The sequence below is a fragment of the Aptenodytes forsteri genome, unplaced genomic scaffold, assembly GCF_000699145.1.
Source record: "Aptenodytes forsteri isolate BGI_AS27 unplaced genomic scaffold, ASM69914v1 Scaffold379, whole genome shotgun sequence".
In the NCBI taxonomy this organism is placed as follows: Eukaryota; Metazoa; Chordata; class Aves; order Sphenisciformes; family Spheniscidae; genus Aptenodytes; species Aptenodytes forsteri.
In genome coordinates this window covers 437,047-454,906 of record NW_008794088.1, presented here as the reverse complement: position 1 = coordinate 454,906, position 17,860 = coordinate 437,047, and the positions used below count along the sequence as shown (strand labels likewise).

General features: G+C 46.7%; 1 protein-coding gene across 5 annotated transcripts in view; it reads left to right on the top strand.

The window, feature by feature from the left end:
* LSAMP (limbic system-associated membrane protein) overlaps window positions 1-17,860 on the top strand; it is a 1,059,407-nt gene that overhangs the window by 1,010,157 nt on the left and 31,390 nt on the right. For 3 of the 5 annotated variants that reach the window (XM_009274410.1, XM_009274402.1, XM_009274388.1), the window contains one exon: window positions 17,662-17,788. In XM_009274410.1, the coding sequence (XP_009272685.1) occupies window positions 17,662-17,788 (127 nt within the window). Of the gene's footprint in view, window positions 1-17,653; window positions 17,789-17,860 lie in introns of all 5 variants that reach the window. The other 2 variants (XM_009274417.1, XM_009274395.1) reach the window with 1 other exon arrangement.

Here is a 17,860-nt window from a genome sequence, read left to right as displayed (position 1 = left end):
ATCCACAACATTTTTAGGGGGGGGTTTTTCCCCTCCCCCCCCCCCGGTTCAATTCCCTACAGCTTTGAAGTAGAAGAATGAAGTCTTTTCCAGCCATGTGGTATGATATGGCATCGTCTCTCCTGGAGCAATTGCCACATGTGTTTGCCATGTAACAGACAACTATAAAAGCAAAACAAAGCTGCAAGTATAAGAACTCTTCTCCTAGATGTTTCTCCAATACACTGTTCCTCCATGGAGGTTTTTTTGTCATTGCACTAGCTCAACTGAGTTACAGTCAGGTTTTGGTCTTTTAGGCAGATGTATGAGTGGAAGGAGAAAATGGTTGGAAGATAAAAAGGAGAATAATAGGGGAAGAGGGGGAGGGAGAGAGGGGAAGAGGAAGAAGGAGGGAGAGAGGGGAAGAGGAAGACGTGAAAAGACAAAGAGAGGTATGTGAACTGAAGAAGGGAAAAAAAAGGGTGAGAAACTGGAAGCAGGGGGATGATGGGTCAAAAAGCAGGAGAGGTGATTCAGACCTCTGGGGCGGCAAGGTCTGAGGCTTGTGAGCTCTTCTTGGCAGGGCAGAGCCCTGCAGAATGCAGTGTAATCTCTATCAGGGCCCTTCAGTTTAGGGGCATATACATGGAGTGGGGTTTATTGCAAATTCTGGTTAATAACTTTCTCAAAGGGGAAAACTCCTGTATTCTCTTTGAAATACAATTTCTTGTCTCATAAATTGAAACAGCTGCGACTGTTCCCTCTGCACACAAATTTTTTTCATCTTTTGCCTTTTTTGCTGGGTGTATGCGTGTGATTTTGCTTAATGATTTTTCCCTGCAGAAGGGACCCAGAATGTGGTGCTGCGTACCGGTTTGTGATCAGTGTCTTTGCACAAGCACAAGAAAAATGCCTTGGGCATTTTCTGCTTTTAGAGGGAAACAAGTGTTAGGCTATTAGTCTGAATCTAACTTAGACTGCATTTCTCCTGAGACAACTCAGTAGGAATTTCTGCAGCCTCATTCCCTAGAAAGACTCTTGCCTAAGCTGAGATTTAATCTATCACCTAGACTCCAGTCTTGGAAGTGGAAAGGCTGCTAGCACCTCCATATCTACCATGCAGAAAGCAGAGAAGAGAATATAGGTGAGCATCTCGACAGCGTATGTTCCTGCCCCAGCTCTAAAGGCATCCCCTCCTGCACAGGGCTGGTGGTGGGCACTGCAGTGCAGGTGGGGAGTGGTATTCCCGCCTGGAAAGGGAAACGAGACCGTCTCCCTCCTTATGACTCTAAGAAGTGCTAGATACTCTCTGCCAGCATCAACCCATCTCCATCTCTCCGAGGGCTCCTAAATGTCTAGTCTTTCTTTCTTTCTTTCTAATTGAAGGAGCCAAGCTTGCCTTTGGGCTAGTGCAGAAATCAACCACTTTGAGGATGACTGAGTGTACAGAAACACAGATGGGGAGTCAAACCTTCCTGCCTCCAACTCACTATCAGCTCCAAGTTAAGGTGGTCAAATCCCTGAATGATTAAGCAAGTGATATATGAGTTAGCATAGCTTACTGGCAGGAGCAGCACATACAAATGTCCCAAGGACGTTCAAATTCAGAGGGTTATATGTCACCTTCAGTCAATTTCTGTTTGGAAAGAGCTCAGGAAGGCTTTTGGGTTAGGTGAAGAAATACCTGAATAGGTATCTCAGTTTCTCATTCCTCCAGCTGTTTCCCATGACTCCCTACAAGTGCCTCCAGCTGGAAGAGGAGAGGGGGGTAGAAAAAGCCAGGATTTTTCAGATCTGAGTGGAGAGCTCTTCCCCCTCGTAGCAGACCTCAGCTTTCCCATTGTATATGACAGATGAGAGCCTCTTTGGGCAAGCTGCGTGTTCAGGAGATCACAGAGCAGCAAGGCCAGTTCTCATGTTGCATTAGGAGCAGACCCATGGTCTCCAGCAGGTTGGCCTTCATCTCCATCCCCTTTTGCAGCAGCTTCCTGCCGCATCCCAGCTTGTGGGCTCCCTCCCATGCATGCATCAGGCAGCCCAGCTCCACTGCATGACACACTGATGCAGCTGGGAGATGTGAGGAGCCTTTGCCCACCAGAACAGATTTGCAAATGAGGGCACCAAAACCTCAAATTACGCCAGTGACAAGCGACTGGAGAGGCTCACAGTGTTTCTTTCCTCCCTGAGCCTCTTGGCAGCCACACTGGCCTCCATGCAAACTAGAGCTTGTTCACAGCAAGAGCCTAGGGGAAGAAGAGGAAAGGAAATGCATGGGAGCTCTTCCAGGGCTGCATGGAAAGAGCTGGAGATTATCTTCTAGATTTCCTGCAGCGATGGGATTGTTTGAGGTTGGGAGTATGGCTTCTTCCTTGTCTTTTTGATCCATGAATCGCAGACTGTCTCATAACATGGAGCATTTTATTAACTGAGACCTTCTAGAGGATTTCTCTGTATTTGAGAAAGTAGCAATGAGAGCACTTGTTTGTCTAGAAATGGGATGGTAGTTCATGGTGTGTTTTATCTGCCTTTAATGAGATGAAGCAGGCAGAAAGTAAGGAGGAGTCATCACCAAATGTTCCCACTCTGTCCCAAGCCCTCACCATCAAAGGTCATGGGAACCTGCCTCTCTTCCTACTTCTATGTCCCGTGCATGTGTACACACCATTTAAGTGTCTGAGACCTTCAGTGATACTGCCAATAGCCTTGTATTGCCTGTGAGCAGTGAAATTGTTTACCACATGTCAATATAACTGTAATACATCTGAAAGACTCAGGCCTCAGTTACCCCTTGTATGTTGTATTCCCAACCAACGCTAACGACGTTCCCCACTGCTTTCCCATGGTGATTCCCCTTGCTCAGAGCTCTGCTTGCTTGCCCTAACCCTCTGCATCCCCTTGCTTTTTTTAATCAACCTTTCATCTATATCTCATGCTCTGTGTCTCATTTCCTTATCTATTTCCTTTTCTGTCCTTCTGGTGAAGACTTGTGTCTCACAGACTATCTATCTTCTTTTTACTATTTTTTTTTAATTTATTTTTATCTTGCTAGTTCTTCCCCTATTTTCCATTCTCCTTCCTTCTCTCATCTTCCCTCTCCTTTCTGCTAGTTGCATCCCCCTGTATATGCAAGCTCATACTGCCTGGAAATTATCTCAGGACCTTCTGCTCCTGAAGCAGTGAAAAAATGCAGTCTGCAGGTGAATTTGCCATTTTAATGTAGTTAACATTCCTCCCCTCCTTCAACTGTTCTGCAGTTGCAGACTGCTGAGATTTGTGGCATAAAATCCCACCAGGATATTGACATAACCTATAAGCAAGGAAGTTGTTTTAATCAAACCCAGCATCCCATTTGGAATGCTGGACTTAGAAATACAAGGACAGCAGTTTTGAGAGCAGCTGAGAAATAAGGAAATAAGTGTTTGGGGAGAGGGGGTTTGAAAACCTTTTTTTCTGTATTATTTCAATACCTTACGGTCAGAATTTGCAGTATTTTTTTTGTTTCCACTAAGTCCTCGCCTACACAGAGCGCTCAGACAGAGTATTGGTATTGGAGAGGTGATAAAAAGGAATTCGATTGGATGGCTGGATTATTAAGAGGGGCTATTATCCAGTAAAAGTGTCAGAGGACCTCAATCCACAGGACATGGATGATTACTGTGGATGAATTCCTGGTCCTTGGAGGCCAGGTGGGAGGGCATGATTGTCGTGTTTCTCCCCCACCCCCAGTAAAATTTAGAGCAGCCTTGGATGAGCCACTCATAAAAATGTCTGCTATGTTGCATGGAAAGCAGTGAACCAAAGAAAGAATAGAAGATACTCAAAACTATTTATCAATCTCTAACTCACAAACTCCACCTCCCTCTGTTTCCCTCCGTCCGCTCTTGGGTTTCTAAAGAGGCAATCTTTGGCAGTGTGTGACTGGCATCCACAGATCAGCAGGGCGAGGACAAAGTATTGACAAGCCATTGCAGATGCTTCCAGTGGCAAAGCTGATAAAGAGGAGAAGGTGCTGCAGTAAAGGAGGGGTGACTGGACGCTATGTACTGTGGTGCCAGTCAATATGCTTGCTGTCAATACAGTCCAGTGTTACAGCACTTTAATCTGCCAGGAGAGAGAGAAGTGGTCCTTTTGCAACCATGATTCGTGTGTACGGTGGTGTGAAACCCGCATAAAGCATGCAGTTTGCACGTTACGGTGATGAGAGACAAGGGGAGATTTCTGTCCCCAGCTGGTGATCAGTTTATTCGCTGAAGTATGAGGATTGATAGCACTTGTCACTATTAGCCCAGCTAATATAGCTGCAGATGCTACATTTAATCATATAAACTATGTGGCGCAATTGCAGAACAAGGGCCTCTGGCCTGCACCACTGGAAAAGCAAGTGGAGCGGATTCCTAAAGGGCTGGTGGAGAATTGCAATTGTCCTGCACCCTTGTGACAGGAAAAAAGAGGCTGTGTCCCACTTGCATGGCACTCTGTGTAGAGATATGTGTTTATGTGCATGCACATGTGTAATTTACTGAGTGCGCATGACAAAACAAAATGAAAGGATCTTGTGCGTGAGATCAAGAGTATGTGTGGGAGAAAGCAGAGCTCCAATGCATACAGAAGAAAGGAAAGGAGTGGTTGGGGCAGGAGGATGTGCCCAGTCCCCTTTGGCTGTCTTTCATAACACCATATTCCTGACAACTGCGTCTTGATATCTGCAGCGAAAAGGAGAGTCAGAGCATTTGAGAAGAAGTGGTGCTGCCCAGCAGCACAGCTTTGTAAAGTGAGGAGCAGCTTCCACACAACTAAGACCAGAACCCTTCAACAAGGTGTTTGCAGTGCAATGAGGACAAGTTAGACAAAAAAAAAGAATTTAGGAGGAAGCATGCCAGCCTTTCTCCTTTGCATGGGCAGGAGGCCACGTCACATGTGGGAGTGGCGTCCACCCAGGTCCAGGCACCAGCTTGTCCTGAACGCAGCACTAGCACTGAGAGGAGCTTCCCACCTCCCTCAGCTTTGCCCCCTCACCGCCTGGGTCAAAGCTGTGGGGAAGAAAGGGAGGTCAAGAGTAGAAGGAGCAGATGAAAGGATGAGACAAAAGGGCTGAGACAGCAGGAAGGACTTTGCTGACTGTCACTGTGCCACCTGGTTATCTCTTGCCAGCGAGCTATGTTGCAGGAGCCCTGACCTGTGTGCAGATCCCGGCTAGGAGTGAAGGGGAGGAACTTAGCACTATTACCCTGAAAGGGGAACATTCACCCCCTTTTGGTTGGTTTGGTTTTGAACTGGATCAGTTCCCTACTCTGGTGCAGAGTAGAGCCTGACAAGCACTGGGAGTGTGCCCAGGTTCAGGGAGGGAAGGTCTGGAGTTTCTTAGGGCCCACATCATCAAACGGCAGCCTCACTCCCCTTCTGCTGCTTTTCAGGAGTGTTTGAAACCAGCCATTATAGGTTTTCAGCCAGAAATGAGGCCTCTTCTCTTGTCCCACCTGCCAAAAGGTACCTTGTCGCAGGCGTGCATGGGGGCTGCGTGGATGGAGGCACCATGCAACACTTGGGACAGCGGAGGTAAATGATACTCTGAACCACAGTCCTCCGAAAAAGAGAGGAAACGGAGGAGCACCCGCTCCCAGGTGATGTGCAGCTCAGCTGCCCACTCACAAGACCACAGGCACACCCCTGTGCTTGTCCTCTCACCCCTCTTTCCCTGTCTGCCAGCCTTCCCCCGTGCACGTCTTCACGTTAATGCTCCATCATACTTTCAGTCCCACACCTGCGCTTCCACATGCATTTTTTCCAAAGCCCGTACACAGGCACACATGCGTGTAGTCTAATTCCCACATATTCTTTTACCCACCTACATTTCCTCTTGCATCCCCATGAGCTTTTGCACTGTTCTCCTTACGATGCTCAGCAGCTCTCGTCCATGTGCCCAGCTGGTACTCGCCCATGCTCACCATGCTCTCACATTCTCCGTCTCCGAATGCCCAGCCCCATAACCCAGCTGCTATTAGTTCGGTTCAGTCATGTGTGTGTCCTATCAGACACACATCTGCAGTCAAGAGGCCCAGAACAAGACCAGCATGTATCAGGGTTAAAAATGAATATGCCGGGAACGTCCCTCTTCTCTAAACTCACACCCTGATAATATAGCCCCCAAGGGGAAGAGTTTGCAGTGTAAAGACAGCTGGTTTGTGGCTCTTAAAGGAGAGCGTGGGGGAGGAAAGTCCAGCCCAACACATAGCCCTTCAAATGAAGTGACTTGTCAAGTATGCAACTGTGGCGGAGATCTGAGAAGCAGTAAATTTAGCAGCACTCACTTCCACTGACAGCCTGTCATGTGCTTGAAACATAAATAGTGGTGGAGACAAATCACTGCTGTTTTCCTATTAAGCTTTGGCCCACTGGCCTCCTAGTTTGCCAGCAGCATTTCTACCTGGCCTGCCAGCATGCCTCATCTCAGGGACGGATGTGCCTCCCTGTTGCAGGCTTTGGGAGAGTCAGCATGGGAATTACCATGCTGTTATTTCCTCAGGTGTCCTTGGTGTCTGGGTACTTGCTCATCAGCTGATGGATTTCTCACTCAGGCCATGTGCTGCTGGCACCTTCTCCCTCCACCCAAGGTTGAGGGAACATGGACCCTCTCCCTAGATGGCTCATGGTTTTCACCCCTGCCCCTAGTTTCTTCCACATAACCTGGCAAGGTCATGCTGATGGAGTAAATAAGGCACTGATTTGAATAAGGGAGTAGAGGTGAAGTTTTCCAGTGCACCTGAGTGACTTGCAAGCACAAATGCCATTGAAAGCCACTGAGTCTTGTCCTGTTAAAGCATTTAGTGGCTTTTGGAAACCCTGCTTTCAAGCATTAATTATTATGTAACCATTTAATAAAACATGCCATCAGAAGCTCACATTAATCTTTACAGAGATGAGAGACATCCCTTAGTCATCTAAATTGAGGAACCAGGAGCAAATGGACTCAGCACATTTCCCCTTCTTCCCTCTCTCTTAGCAGTTTTGATTCCTCTTCCCCTCTCTCCTCAAGGAAGATGAAATCATGCCGGTGATTAAGGTGGCCTGCTCTGTGTTGGTTTAATTAGAACAACTGCTGTTTCAGTTACAGTAAAACTCTCACCGGTGTGCAGTTGCAAAGGCACTTTAATGAAACCCCTGCCTCTTCAGGAGCTTTGAGGAAAGGAGCCAATGAGTCCTCAAAATGGATGGGTTTTCATGCTTTCTCAGGTCTTTGGGCTGCCGCTGGCTCCTGTAGGAGCTAGGGGCTCATGTCAGAGCAAGACGTTTCTCTCCCCAGAGGAGACAAATGCATTTGGGGAGGGAGGAGGGACAGGGAAGGGAGACGTAAGTGGATTCCTGTCCATGATGGTAACAGGTGGATACAGAGAAGTGAAGCCCAGTGAGGCACTTTTGATCGACATGGTTGGCCGTGGTCTTCTCATGCCAGCAGTGTTACGGTTGTTGGATGTTTTCTGTAAGCGTCACAACAAGAAAGAGTATTAGGGAATTGGGACAAAGGCAATGAAATATCTTTTTGGTTTGACCTCAGATCCCCTCCTAAACTTATGGGGTAACCTGGAAGAAGTCAGGAAGGAGTTGGTTTGAAAATGTTTCTTCTACTCATCGTTTTCTGCCTTCTCCCTTTCTGGTGAACCCCCTCTTTTTCCCATGGTGGAGAGACCCTGCCTCAGAGCCATGATTTGCTGCAATAGTGCTGATGACCAACAGCTGCGCTTGCAATGGTTAAGAGTTGCAGCTGGGAGCTAAAAGAGCTCAAAATCAGGGTCTGTATTTCCTCTCCGCTTGCCTCCCCTGTACAAGCTGCAATATTAGTCACTGAGCAAATGCCTTCCTCCTCCTTCACAGTCAGTGCCTTGCAAGTTTGAGAGAGAAAGACTCCTTATTCTTTGGAAAGCAAGGGAGTGGCTAGCAGCATAGGAATTAAATATCCTGGACTGAAGCAATCATTTATCTGGACCACTATCACTATGAATCAACAGCAGATACCTCAGATGATAATATCACAGGAGCCAGCCCCATTGATCAAAAGTCCCTGCAGCATGTGAGCCCAGACAGTATCTTCCCAGCACACCCCACCCTGCTCAAAACCTCTGTGATCTTGCCTTGATACCTGGCAATGCTTCATGCCTGCTCAATCCTAAATCCAGCCATTTAGCCTCATCTCCTGATCCCTTGTTGTGCTCCCTGGAGAATATCCCCTTTGCTCCTTCCACCAGCAGCAGATACGGGGGATGGTGTCGGGCAGTCACTGTGCTGGATCTAATTGAGAAACACTGCAGCAAGGAGAGTGGTCAACAGAAAAGCAAACAAAATGATTTTTAAAGGAGCTAATCCACCTATACAAATATTGGCGCCAGGCATCACAACACACTGACATGTTTTTGAAAGGGTAAATCTTGCTGAGGGGTGGCTTAACTCTTTGACCTCATTTCCTCAGTTGAAAACTATAGCTGTGTAAAAGATCCAGGCTGATACAGAAATCTGGTCTTTAGGTTTTAGTTGTGAGCTTGGTGTTCAGAGTAGCCTCACTGAAAACAGGGATGAGCTACAGGAATTGACATCTTGCAAAAGCACAGGATATTCAGGGGCTGTGTGATCCAGCCATGAAATGTTTGGCTCCAGCTTGCAGAGAAAGAGCCACAGATGTGTAAGCTTCTAAGGTAATGCGCTTTCCCATTTCAAGTAAATTTGGGCCAATTTGTAATTTCTCAAGCCTTCTTCCAAGTTTCAAACATAAAAGGATGGAATTCTATCAGCTAAGTTGAAACTCTGGGGTTTTTTTAATTTTTTTGTAATTTTTAAGTTAGGTTGAAGTTCTGAGTTCATTCTTACCCCCTCATCCCAAGAAGTATGAGTGGACATAAGACAGAAGGGAACAAACCCATTATATTTAAAGACAAGGAAACATTTTCATGGATGCCTATGGAAGCGAGCCACTTGATTCTTGCACAATATAGTATATTGAGCATGTCTTGCTCTATGGGAGACACAAGACTCTTGTAATGAACATAACAAGGATTTTTAAAGATGCCACCAAGCACAGACCAACCCTATAGTTCCTAGATTGACAGACTGGCACAGTCAGTACCACTGAGCATCATCATATGAGGTTTCCCTAAGGTCTGGGACTGACAGAAGCACTTGTGGAACTAAACTAGGAACTACATTGCAGTCCATCCTTGCTCTCCACTGGCAGGACAGAAATTATATGGTTCAGTTAGGCTTCTTGTGGAACTTGCCCCAAATGGGTCTTGTTGCTGTAGATCTTTTCTTTGCTCTTGGGTCTGTAAGGAAGAACTTGTCTTCAAACTGTATAATGATGATGAGTGCTTTGTCCAAAATGGGAAAACTTGCAGGGAAAGGAGTACATGAGGCCAAATGAGAGGAAACCAGCTCAGAGAGTCACCAGAGACTGTAACGGTTGGCTGCTTGCTGTTGTATTTTAATTGCCTTTCATAGGTTTCTATGACATGCAAGAAAACCCAGTCCCCTGCATCAGCTCTCGGCTTGCATTGCCTTCCTGTGCTTAACACAGTGGGAAACAAACACCAATTGATTTCCACGCCCCCCCGCCCCCCGCTGTTCCTCTTGCCAGCGGCAACCACTGGCCCATCCTCTTTTTGTAGATGGTGGAGGAAGAGGGCACAGCTCCCCGCAGAGCTGATCACACTGCTGGGAGCAAGAGATTGGTGTGCTGCCATCGATGTGTGCACGTCGAATAACCCCTGTGCCTGGGCTGCGATTCTTTGTCGGACCTCCTGTTTTCAACCTCTGTTTTATTAGCTGCTCCAGCATGGTCCCCTCAGCCCTGAGGACTTACCAACTCCTTGCCTTCTTAAGACACTCAAAGATCTGGTGTCATCTCAGTGATTCATCTATCTGATGATGCCTTCTACCTCACATTGTTGTAAAGTAACCTCCGAAAGGCAGCGGGCAGAAATTTGGGAATGCAGAAACAGTGCAACTATTGGTTTGTTCATGTTTATATGCCAGTTTCTTGGTAGTAGAATTAAGGCTTGATGTTTGTTAGCATAGTCATGACAACTCACATTCCAGCATGCAACATTTAGGGAGTATAATATTGTAGCTGTGACATTAGATGACTTAATTTACCTCATGGTTCATAATTTACTTTATACATTGGCATCACAGCCAAGTTTTTTTCAAGAGCAATTAATCTTTCAAAAAAATGCTGTTTGTGTTCATTAAAAAAGTGTTAGCAAATTTGGGTTAAATTCAGTAATTAATTTTGAAAAAAAGAGTTAAAAAAATGTTACTTTCTTTGATATGAAATAATTTTTTTGAAATTATATCTCAAGTTGAGGCAGAACATTAATTCATTCTTCTGGTTCAGCAAAGAGCAGAAGAAAACCACTGGTTAAACAGAAGGCTTTGAGCTGAAGCAGGGTTGGATTTTTTTTCAGGGGGTGGTTCCCTTTCTTTCTTCTGTGCACATGTGGATTTTGAATGGAGAATCTAATCAGTTGCTGAGATGCAGTGGTATATTGCACACCTGCTCCGTGCCAACACTCAGGGTTGTGTGTGAGAGAGTGTGATGACCTTTAAGTGGTCATTTATGAATATGAGTGAAGAGGGAGTGGAAATTCAGAGACACAGCAGACCTGCTGTGGCTGCTTCAAGCAGATGGCCCCCACTGACATGCACCCACGGCCAGGATGCAAGCTGCGTCTGAGCTGTCAGCTCTTGGCTTCCAGCTGCTGGGCAGAGATATCAACGATGGCGAGTTGTCCCAAGTGGTCTCTCCCACTAGGTTTGGTCAGCGCTGTCCCTCGAGAGAGAGCACAGAGACGTCGTTCAGTCTGGGGAGGCTGCTGTCAACCTGGAAGGTTTTATTTGCATGCTAGATGCGTGGGGTTTGGGGAGAAAGTCCCCACAAAAATCACAGGCTTTCTTAACTCTGGCTGTGCCAGCAGGCACTCATGCTGCCCCAGCCGGGGAGCTCCTTGGGCGCAGTCCTTGGCTCGGGAGGCACGGCAGCCAGCTTTGCACGTAAGGAGAAAATGTGATCGCTGATGAGCAAGGTCCTGTGAATGCCAGGGGAAACCATGCCAGGGTGTTTCCTCCTGATCTGACTCATTCTGTCATGAAGCCAGAGCCAGGCCAGAGCCCTCCCTGGCACTGCACTAGTTTTTTGGTTTATGTGTAATAGCTACAGGCCTAAGGGCGTGGGAGGCATGAGGCCAGCTTAAACAATAAATACCCTGCTGTGCCTTGCTGCTTAAACAGAGTAATTGCTGCCTTACTACATGTGACCCCTCTGTTCCTGTCCCTCTGGCAGTTGTTATTTCATGGCTCCCTTTACACAAGGGACGTCTGTGCCTCTCTCTGTGCCGTACATCTCTCTCTTTGCCGCCATCTCGCTTCCCGTCTTTCTCACTCGCTCTGTCTCAGTGCGTTTCTCTTTGTCAGTAGCTGACGACCATTTTCTCTTTTTCTCAGTCACTGAAGAATCTCACTTTGTTTGCATTTCTCTCTCCCAGGCACTGTCCCTCTCTTCGTTCCCCCTCTATTTTTTCTCCATCTGTTTTTCTCTTGCTCTCAAGCTTTCCCCATTTGCACCGCTTCCCATGCCACGCTAGTTTTTCAGCCTTCCCTCCTCACCGTAGCACTGTAGCACTAGCTGTCCCTCTGCTCATCCACCATCTGCTGCTCTCCACTGATCTCTTTGCTAAAAACAAGCCTCTTCAACTAAGGGACAGAAAAAAAATGCCAAGATCATTGGAATCTGTGAATGACTGAGGAGACAGAGACTGATAAACAAAAACTTCAAAGTTTTGAATTAAAAAAAAAAAATCCCAGCTGGAGGTAAAACAAAAAAATTATGTTAAAGGCTCCCTTAGCTATTTTTGTCTTTCAGAAGCCTGTTCCTAGGGAATGTAAGGTGCAGAGGGAAGGAGGAAAGTTAGGTGAGCAAAACCTTAAACAATAAATGGAGAGTGCAGAGAGAACAAAAACTGCAGTTCAGCATTGGAAGTTGCTACACACAAAAAAACTTCAAATGGCATTTATTGATTTGCAATCTTTTTTATCCCCTTGCATCTTGTTATAGGCAGAGGAGGGCCCAACAAAGATGCATAACCCCTTCTGCTCTCCCCTCTTCACAACTACAAAGAGGCTTGCAAGGAAAACACACACAGAAGCAGGGTATCTGATCTCTTTCTCCACATACCAAATGCAAACAGATACTTTCAGTGGGTCTGAACTTCAGCTTAGTTTAAGACCACAGCAGTATTAAAAAAAAAAAAAAAAAGAGATCTAAAGTAATTTCTGCACAAGAAGGAGCCCAGTGTTGGATGCACAAACAGGAGAGGACAGAGCAAAATGTGGCTGCTGCCTCTGCAGACTAGCATCCCCTTTGGAGATGTAAGGGTCTAGGGCATGAAGGGAAAGGCCTCTCTGGTAGAGCACGTGGCTGAAATCATTGCTGGTCCCTTGACTACCTGAAAGAGCTGTCTGCACACAGTACAAGTGGGGTTTCGGCTGGGAGTGCATCATTTCTAGAAAGGAACAGTTTAGCCTTTGAGGAAGGAGTGATGGTGCATGGCAGTGCAAAGGGCCGTTTGGGTGGAGGTGGGAAGGACCCATAAATACGTGGGGAGGGTGTAAGTCTGCGTTTCTCAGTGGGCAGTGGGATTTATATATATAAAAATATATAAAATACATAATATATAATATATAATATGTATCTATTTTTTAATATATATCTCTCTCATCGAGCGCACATCTAGAAAGGAACAGTTTAGCCTTTGAGGAAGGAGTGATGGTGCATGGCAGTGCAAAGGGCCGTTTGGGTGGAGGTGGGAAGGACCCATAAATACGTGGGGAGGGTGTAAGTCTGCGTTTCTGCACACACAGTGGGATTTATATATATAAAAATATATAAAATACATAATATATAATATATAGAATATAATATGTATCTATTTTTTAATATATATCTCTCTCATATATATACGAGAGCATAGGCAGGTGTACACGTCAACAGGGGACAGCATGCAGAGCCCATGGGGTTGTACAAGGCTATCTCTAAAGGGTGGGAGGAGAGGGGGGCTTCTTGCCAGCAGGCTAGCATTGCCAAGCAGGTTTGCTGTTTGGGTTCGTTATTTACTTTACTGGATCCAATTAGGAAGCCAGGGGATAGGAAATGTGGCTGAGGCAAGCGGGCCTTCAAAGCTTTCCTCCTGCACACATCAAAGCTGTCTGCCGCAGATCCCTCTGCAAAAAGGGCTCTGCCAGCTCCGAGCAGCAGCAGGCGCCTGGCTCACTCTGCTCAGGGTCGTTCCCTCTTGGTTTGATTGTCAACCCTCCCAGGCTTGTACTCTCTATCTCCAGCCTCCAGAGCAGAAAGCTCCTCTTTCTGATTTACTGGGACAGAGTTAAGGAGCTACAGCTTGGCAAGACGGTGTTTAATGGGGCTGCAGCAACAAACCAAGCTAACTATGAATATGTGAAAGGCAAAAAACCTGCAGGGAAGAAGCTTGCCTGGAGTCATGGGAAGGGATGCTTTGGGATGAGAAGAGCTGCGCTGCAGCTGCACGAGGAGTCATCCCCCCGAGGGAAACCTGGAAGGCCTCTCACTGGGAAGGGGTTGTACTGAACCAGACAAAACAGCCAGGGGACAACCCATGTCAGCGAGGAAGGTTTGGCAGTAGGGTCAGGATTTCATCCCCGGGTAACACGCTCAAGGCAAATGCCTTCTCTTAATGGGAATGGAGTGGCTGACTTGCCAGGAGCTGGCAGTCCCTCTTTTCACCTAATAGAATATGTTCATTGTTATTGGTACCAAACAGCACTGTCCAAGCCTTCTCCCTCCCCGCTTTGATAAACTGCATAGTGACAACCATCAGCTCCCTGCCAAAGCTGGCTCCTGCACGGAAACATTTGTAAATTCGCTCAGTGTATAGAGCTCTGTTCCTGCTCTCCCCGCCCCGCCTTTGCCTTAGAGGTTAGAGTTATATGACTCACCTAATCTGGCTGCCAAGGTGAATTAGTGAAAACATCTCTACAGCTCTGTGCAGGATATCACAACCTGACATTTTTCTAACACACTGTGATACATCTTTCCTCTCCCTGATCTGTACTATGACACCTCAATTTTATATAAATGCTTTTTGTTAGAAATGGTTAATGTACTCTTAGAGGGGACAGGGCTGCAAGCAAAAGGGTCTGTCTTGCAAGTGAGAGTAGCTGAGTTCTTGTAGCAAAATGTTGATGCCCAGGGTTGAAAGAGGTCACCAGAGCAGGGACAGGAACAGTGCTACCACTATTTTAGCAAGAAACTGTCACAGAAACTTTCCCTGAAGTGTTATGCTCCTATCTCTGTCCTGGAGCAGGGGAATGAGGAGCTGAATAGGCCTATTGATGTCTTTGGCATGCCCTTTAAAACAGAAGTCCTTCCTTTCACTCATTCCCAGAGAGCTCCACTGGGCAAACCAGCAGCTCATCATCTCTTGGGAAGTGTTGTGTGTAGCTGTGCAAGCTCTCCTGTTGGTCATGGTACACGGTTTAGACTTTACGTGCATGTACGTATGCAGGGGAGAAGCTGAAAAACATCTTCCCTTCGGAAAGTATGTACCCTTTTAGGATACTTTGGAGCTCCATTGATGTGGTTCTCTGACAGACAGACTTAACAGCTCCCTTAATGAGGGTGCCACTCCATTAGAGCTGGTTAAGTCACCCTCAACCCTCTTTTCATTATGGTGACAGTCTTGTGACAAGGGCAAATTGCAGGAGAAGCAAGTCCCACTTGGAGTGAACCCTGTGTATAAACAAGGCGGAATTACAGAGCAAATGATTTGCAAAGCAGAGGCAAATTACGTTTTAACCTTTTCTTTGTGAGTCTTTCCCTGATGTCTGATTAACTTTCCAGTCAACTGGCTCACCTACCAACTGGGAGTGCTGCTGTGAAAGGAGGGGAGTGTTGGTTGTCAGCTCAAATTGGGGGTGGGATTTTCAAAGAACATTATTAGCCAGTAGCAGTATGTGCTGAGAAGATCTGGGAATTAAAAAAGTTCCCAGCCAAAAATGAATCATGCTATGGCAAAACCACAAACAATGTATTGGCTGTACAGACAGCAGCACAGCACAGAAATTGTGATGCAATCCTTCATCTGCGTTCAGCCATGGTAACACCTCGTCTGAAATGCTGTGTTCGGTTTGGGGCGTTGCACTTCCAGAAAAATGTGAACTTGTCAGAGGGGTCTAAAAGGAAAGAACAAGAATGATCAAGGGTCTGAAAAACCTCACCTACAGAGGAAGGTTGACAGACCTGGCAATAGTCAGCCAAAAAAAAACCAAGATGACAACTGAGGGAGGAACATAAGTGATTTAAAAGTTGATAAAAGGCTATTGCAGAGAAGGAGGGAATGATTTGTTCTTTTTGTCTGTAGTGGCTAAGACAAAAATAATAGCTTTAAATTGCAGCAAGGGAGACTCAGGTCAAACTTCAGTGAAACTGCTCCAGTGGTAAGAACAGTGAAGCACGGGAACAGATCGTCTGGAGTGGCTGCAGAGTCTCTGCCGCTGGAGGGCAGAGGGTGGCTGTCTCCCTGACATGACCCATGTGTCCTGCCTTGAGGTTGGGGAATGGGCTAGATGGTGACTGAAGTCCCTTCCAGTACTATGACTCACCTAACTCTGGTCCTACAGGAGTTAAGATTCCCCAACATATTCATGAGTTACAGAGATAAAAAGCACCTGTGAAAATCCCACCTTGCTGCCTTCTCCACTGACTCTCCAGAGCATCAGCCCCAGTAACACAGCAGAGGATTGAGAGCCCTGTCCTGGAGCACTGGGTGGGCAGCAGGAGCCAACTTTGCCTCCTTACCATGTAAAATACACTGCTGCCATGCAGTAAGGCCCTTCAGCAGATTTAAGGGATGCAAAAACCTGCATCAAAGCAGTTGTAAGTTTTAGACATAGCAATGAGATTTCTGCTCACCTGAACATCTGGTAGGAGCTGGAAAAGGGACTGCTGGTTAGCCCCGCTGAAAGAGGGGGTCTTTGCATGAGTTTAATACACTGCTGTTTTCATGCTGAGTCTCTGTGAATGGGGGGTGGTTTTCCCCTAGAACAGTTCTGAAAATTGCCGGGGAAAAAAAATTAAAAAGGCAAAAATAATTGTGTAAGGGACAGAGTTCTGAGCAGATTTTGAAGTTGCTGAAGTCCCTATCTCTGATGCAGAAGGGAAATGCACGCAGCTGGCATCCCCAGCCTGACCTGGCCAACATGCCGCAGCAAACCTGTGCCTGTGTGGTGGGATTCATTGCAGGTGGCTCCACGGGAACGTTAGCTCCAGAGACGGGGCTTACCCACTGCTTTCACGCAGTGCTGCAGAGCCAAGGACAACAGCCGGGTCCTCGCAGGCACTATTTGAACTCCATCAAACAACTCTAAGCACTTACATGAAGTGGGCAGGGTTTCAGAAGTACTCGGCACCCATCGAGCAGAAAATTTCTTCTGGGCAGAGAGTTGCTTTGGAAAATCTGACCGCTTTCTGAGGAACCTGAATGGGAGCTCTTGTGAGCTGACCTTTGGTTTTTTTTGAAATCTGGCTTTTACCCTTTGAGGCTTGGGGGACGCTTTCTCTAAACATACACAGGCATGCAACTGGGGCTTGTGGCTTCGCATGCTGCAGACCAGTGCTTGCAGCCCTCTCAGAGAAGGGAAGCATGTCCCTTTACACTGCTGCCAATGTGGTTCAGATTCTTTCCAGGAGGAGCATTACTTTGGTTTCTGAAGGAATAGGGTGATATACCAATCCTAATATTTCATGCTTCCCTGGCACCTTTCATCCAACGATTCTAATGTGTTTTACATGGGTTAACCTCACTGCCCTTCTCTGACCAGGAGGTGATGGGAGAGGGGGGCTATTAGCTGCAGTTCACAGAGGGGGAGCAAGGGAGTGACTCACCCAAGGTCATACAGTGAATTAAAAGCAAGGCCACAGACCGCCCCTGATTCCTGCCCCCGGCTGTAACCCTGATGCTCAAGTCACTGCTTTCAAAACTCTGTTAGCGAGGCAGCACGGTTTAAATATGTCATTTCATATGTACAGTAGATCAGGGATTCGTGATGATTATTGGTCTCCACGCATCAAATTACACTTTGTTTCTCTCAGTTTGGCCGTGTTTAACAGTAGCTCAATCTGATCGATGGCACTTCAGGGTGGTGGTTGCTCTGAGAGACAGAAAGACATTTTTCACAGCTTTGCAGTGGAGAAAAAGGTGCTGACAAAACATCACCACATCTGAGGACCCAGCTAGCCCTGAACCAGCCCGTCGGCCACAGGCTGACTAACCTTCCCTGGTACTCTGCCATCACACCAGTGAACTTACTCCAGTCTCATGTGGTGGAGATTTTGCTTCTTGGCCTGGACAGCCTGTGATATGCAACGATTTGGTACCACTTGTATGCTTCCTTCCAGATTTTCAGAACCCAAGTTTTCCATAACTAAATAAAATGCTAGTATCTTGCTGATATGGCTTCTGAAATAACTTTAAAATCACTCATGACTGTTGTTTATTTGCAGAATCCCTGTTGTGATTGTTCCTCCATAGCAGTTAAGCAGAAGGCTTCCCAAACCTGAATGCCTAACAGAGCCACCATCTGTATTTTTCTGTCCTACCAGGCAGAGAGTTTGAAGGCGAGGAAGAGTATCTGGAGATCCTAGGGATCACACGAGAGCAATCGGGCAAGTACGAATGCAAAGCTGCCAACGAGGTTGCTTCAGCAGACGTCAAGCAAGTCCGGGTCACTGTGAACTGTAAGTACATTGCAACTGGAGCGGGTCAACGGGAAGAGCTTTGCCCACGGGCAGGGGTGACTTTAGGATAAA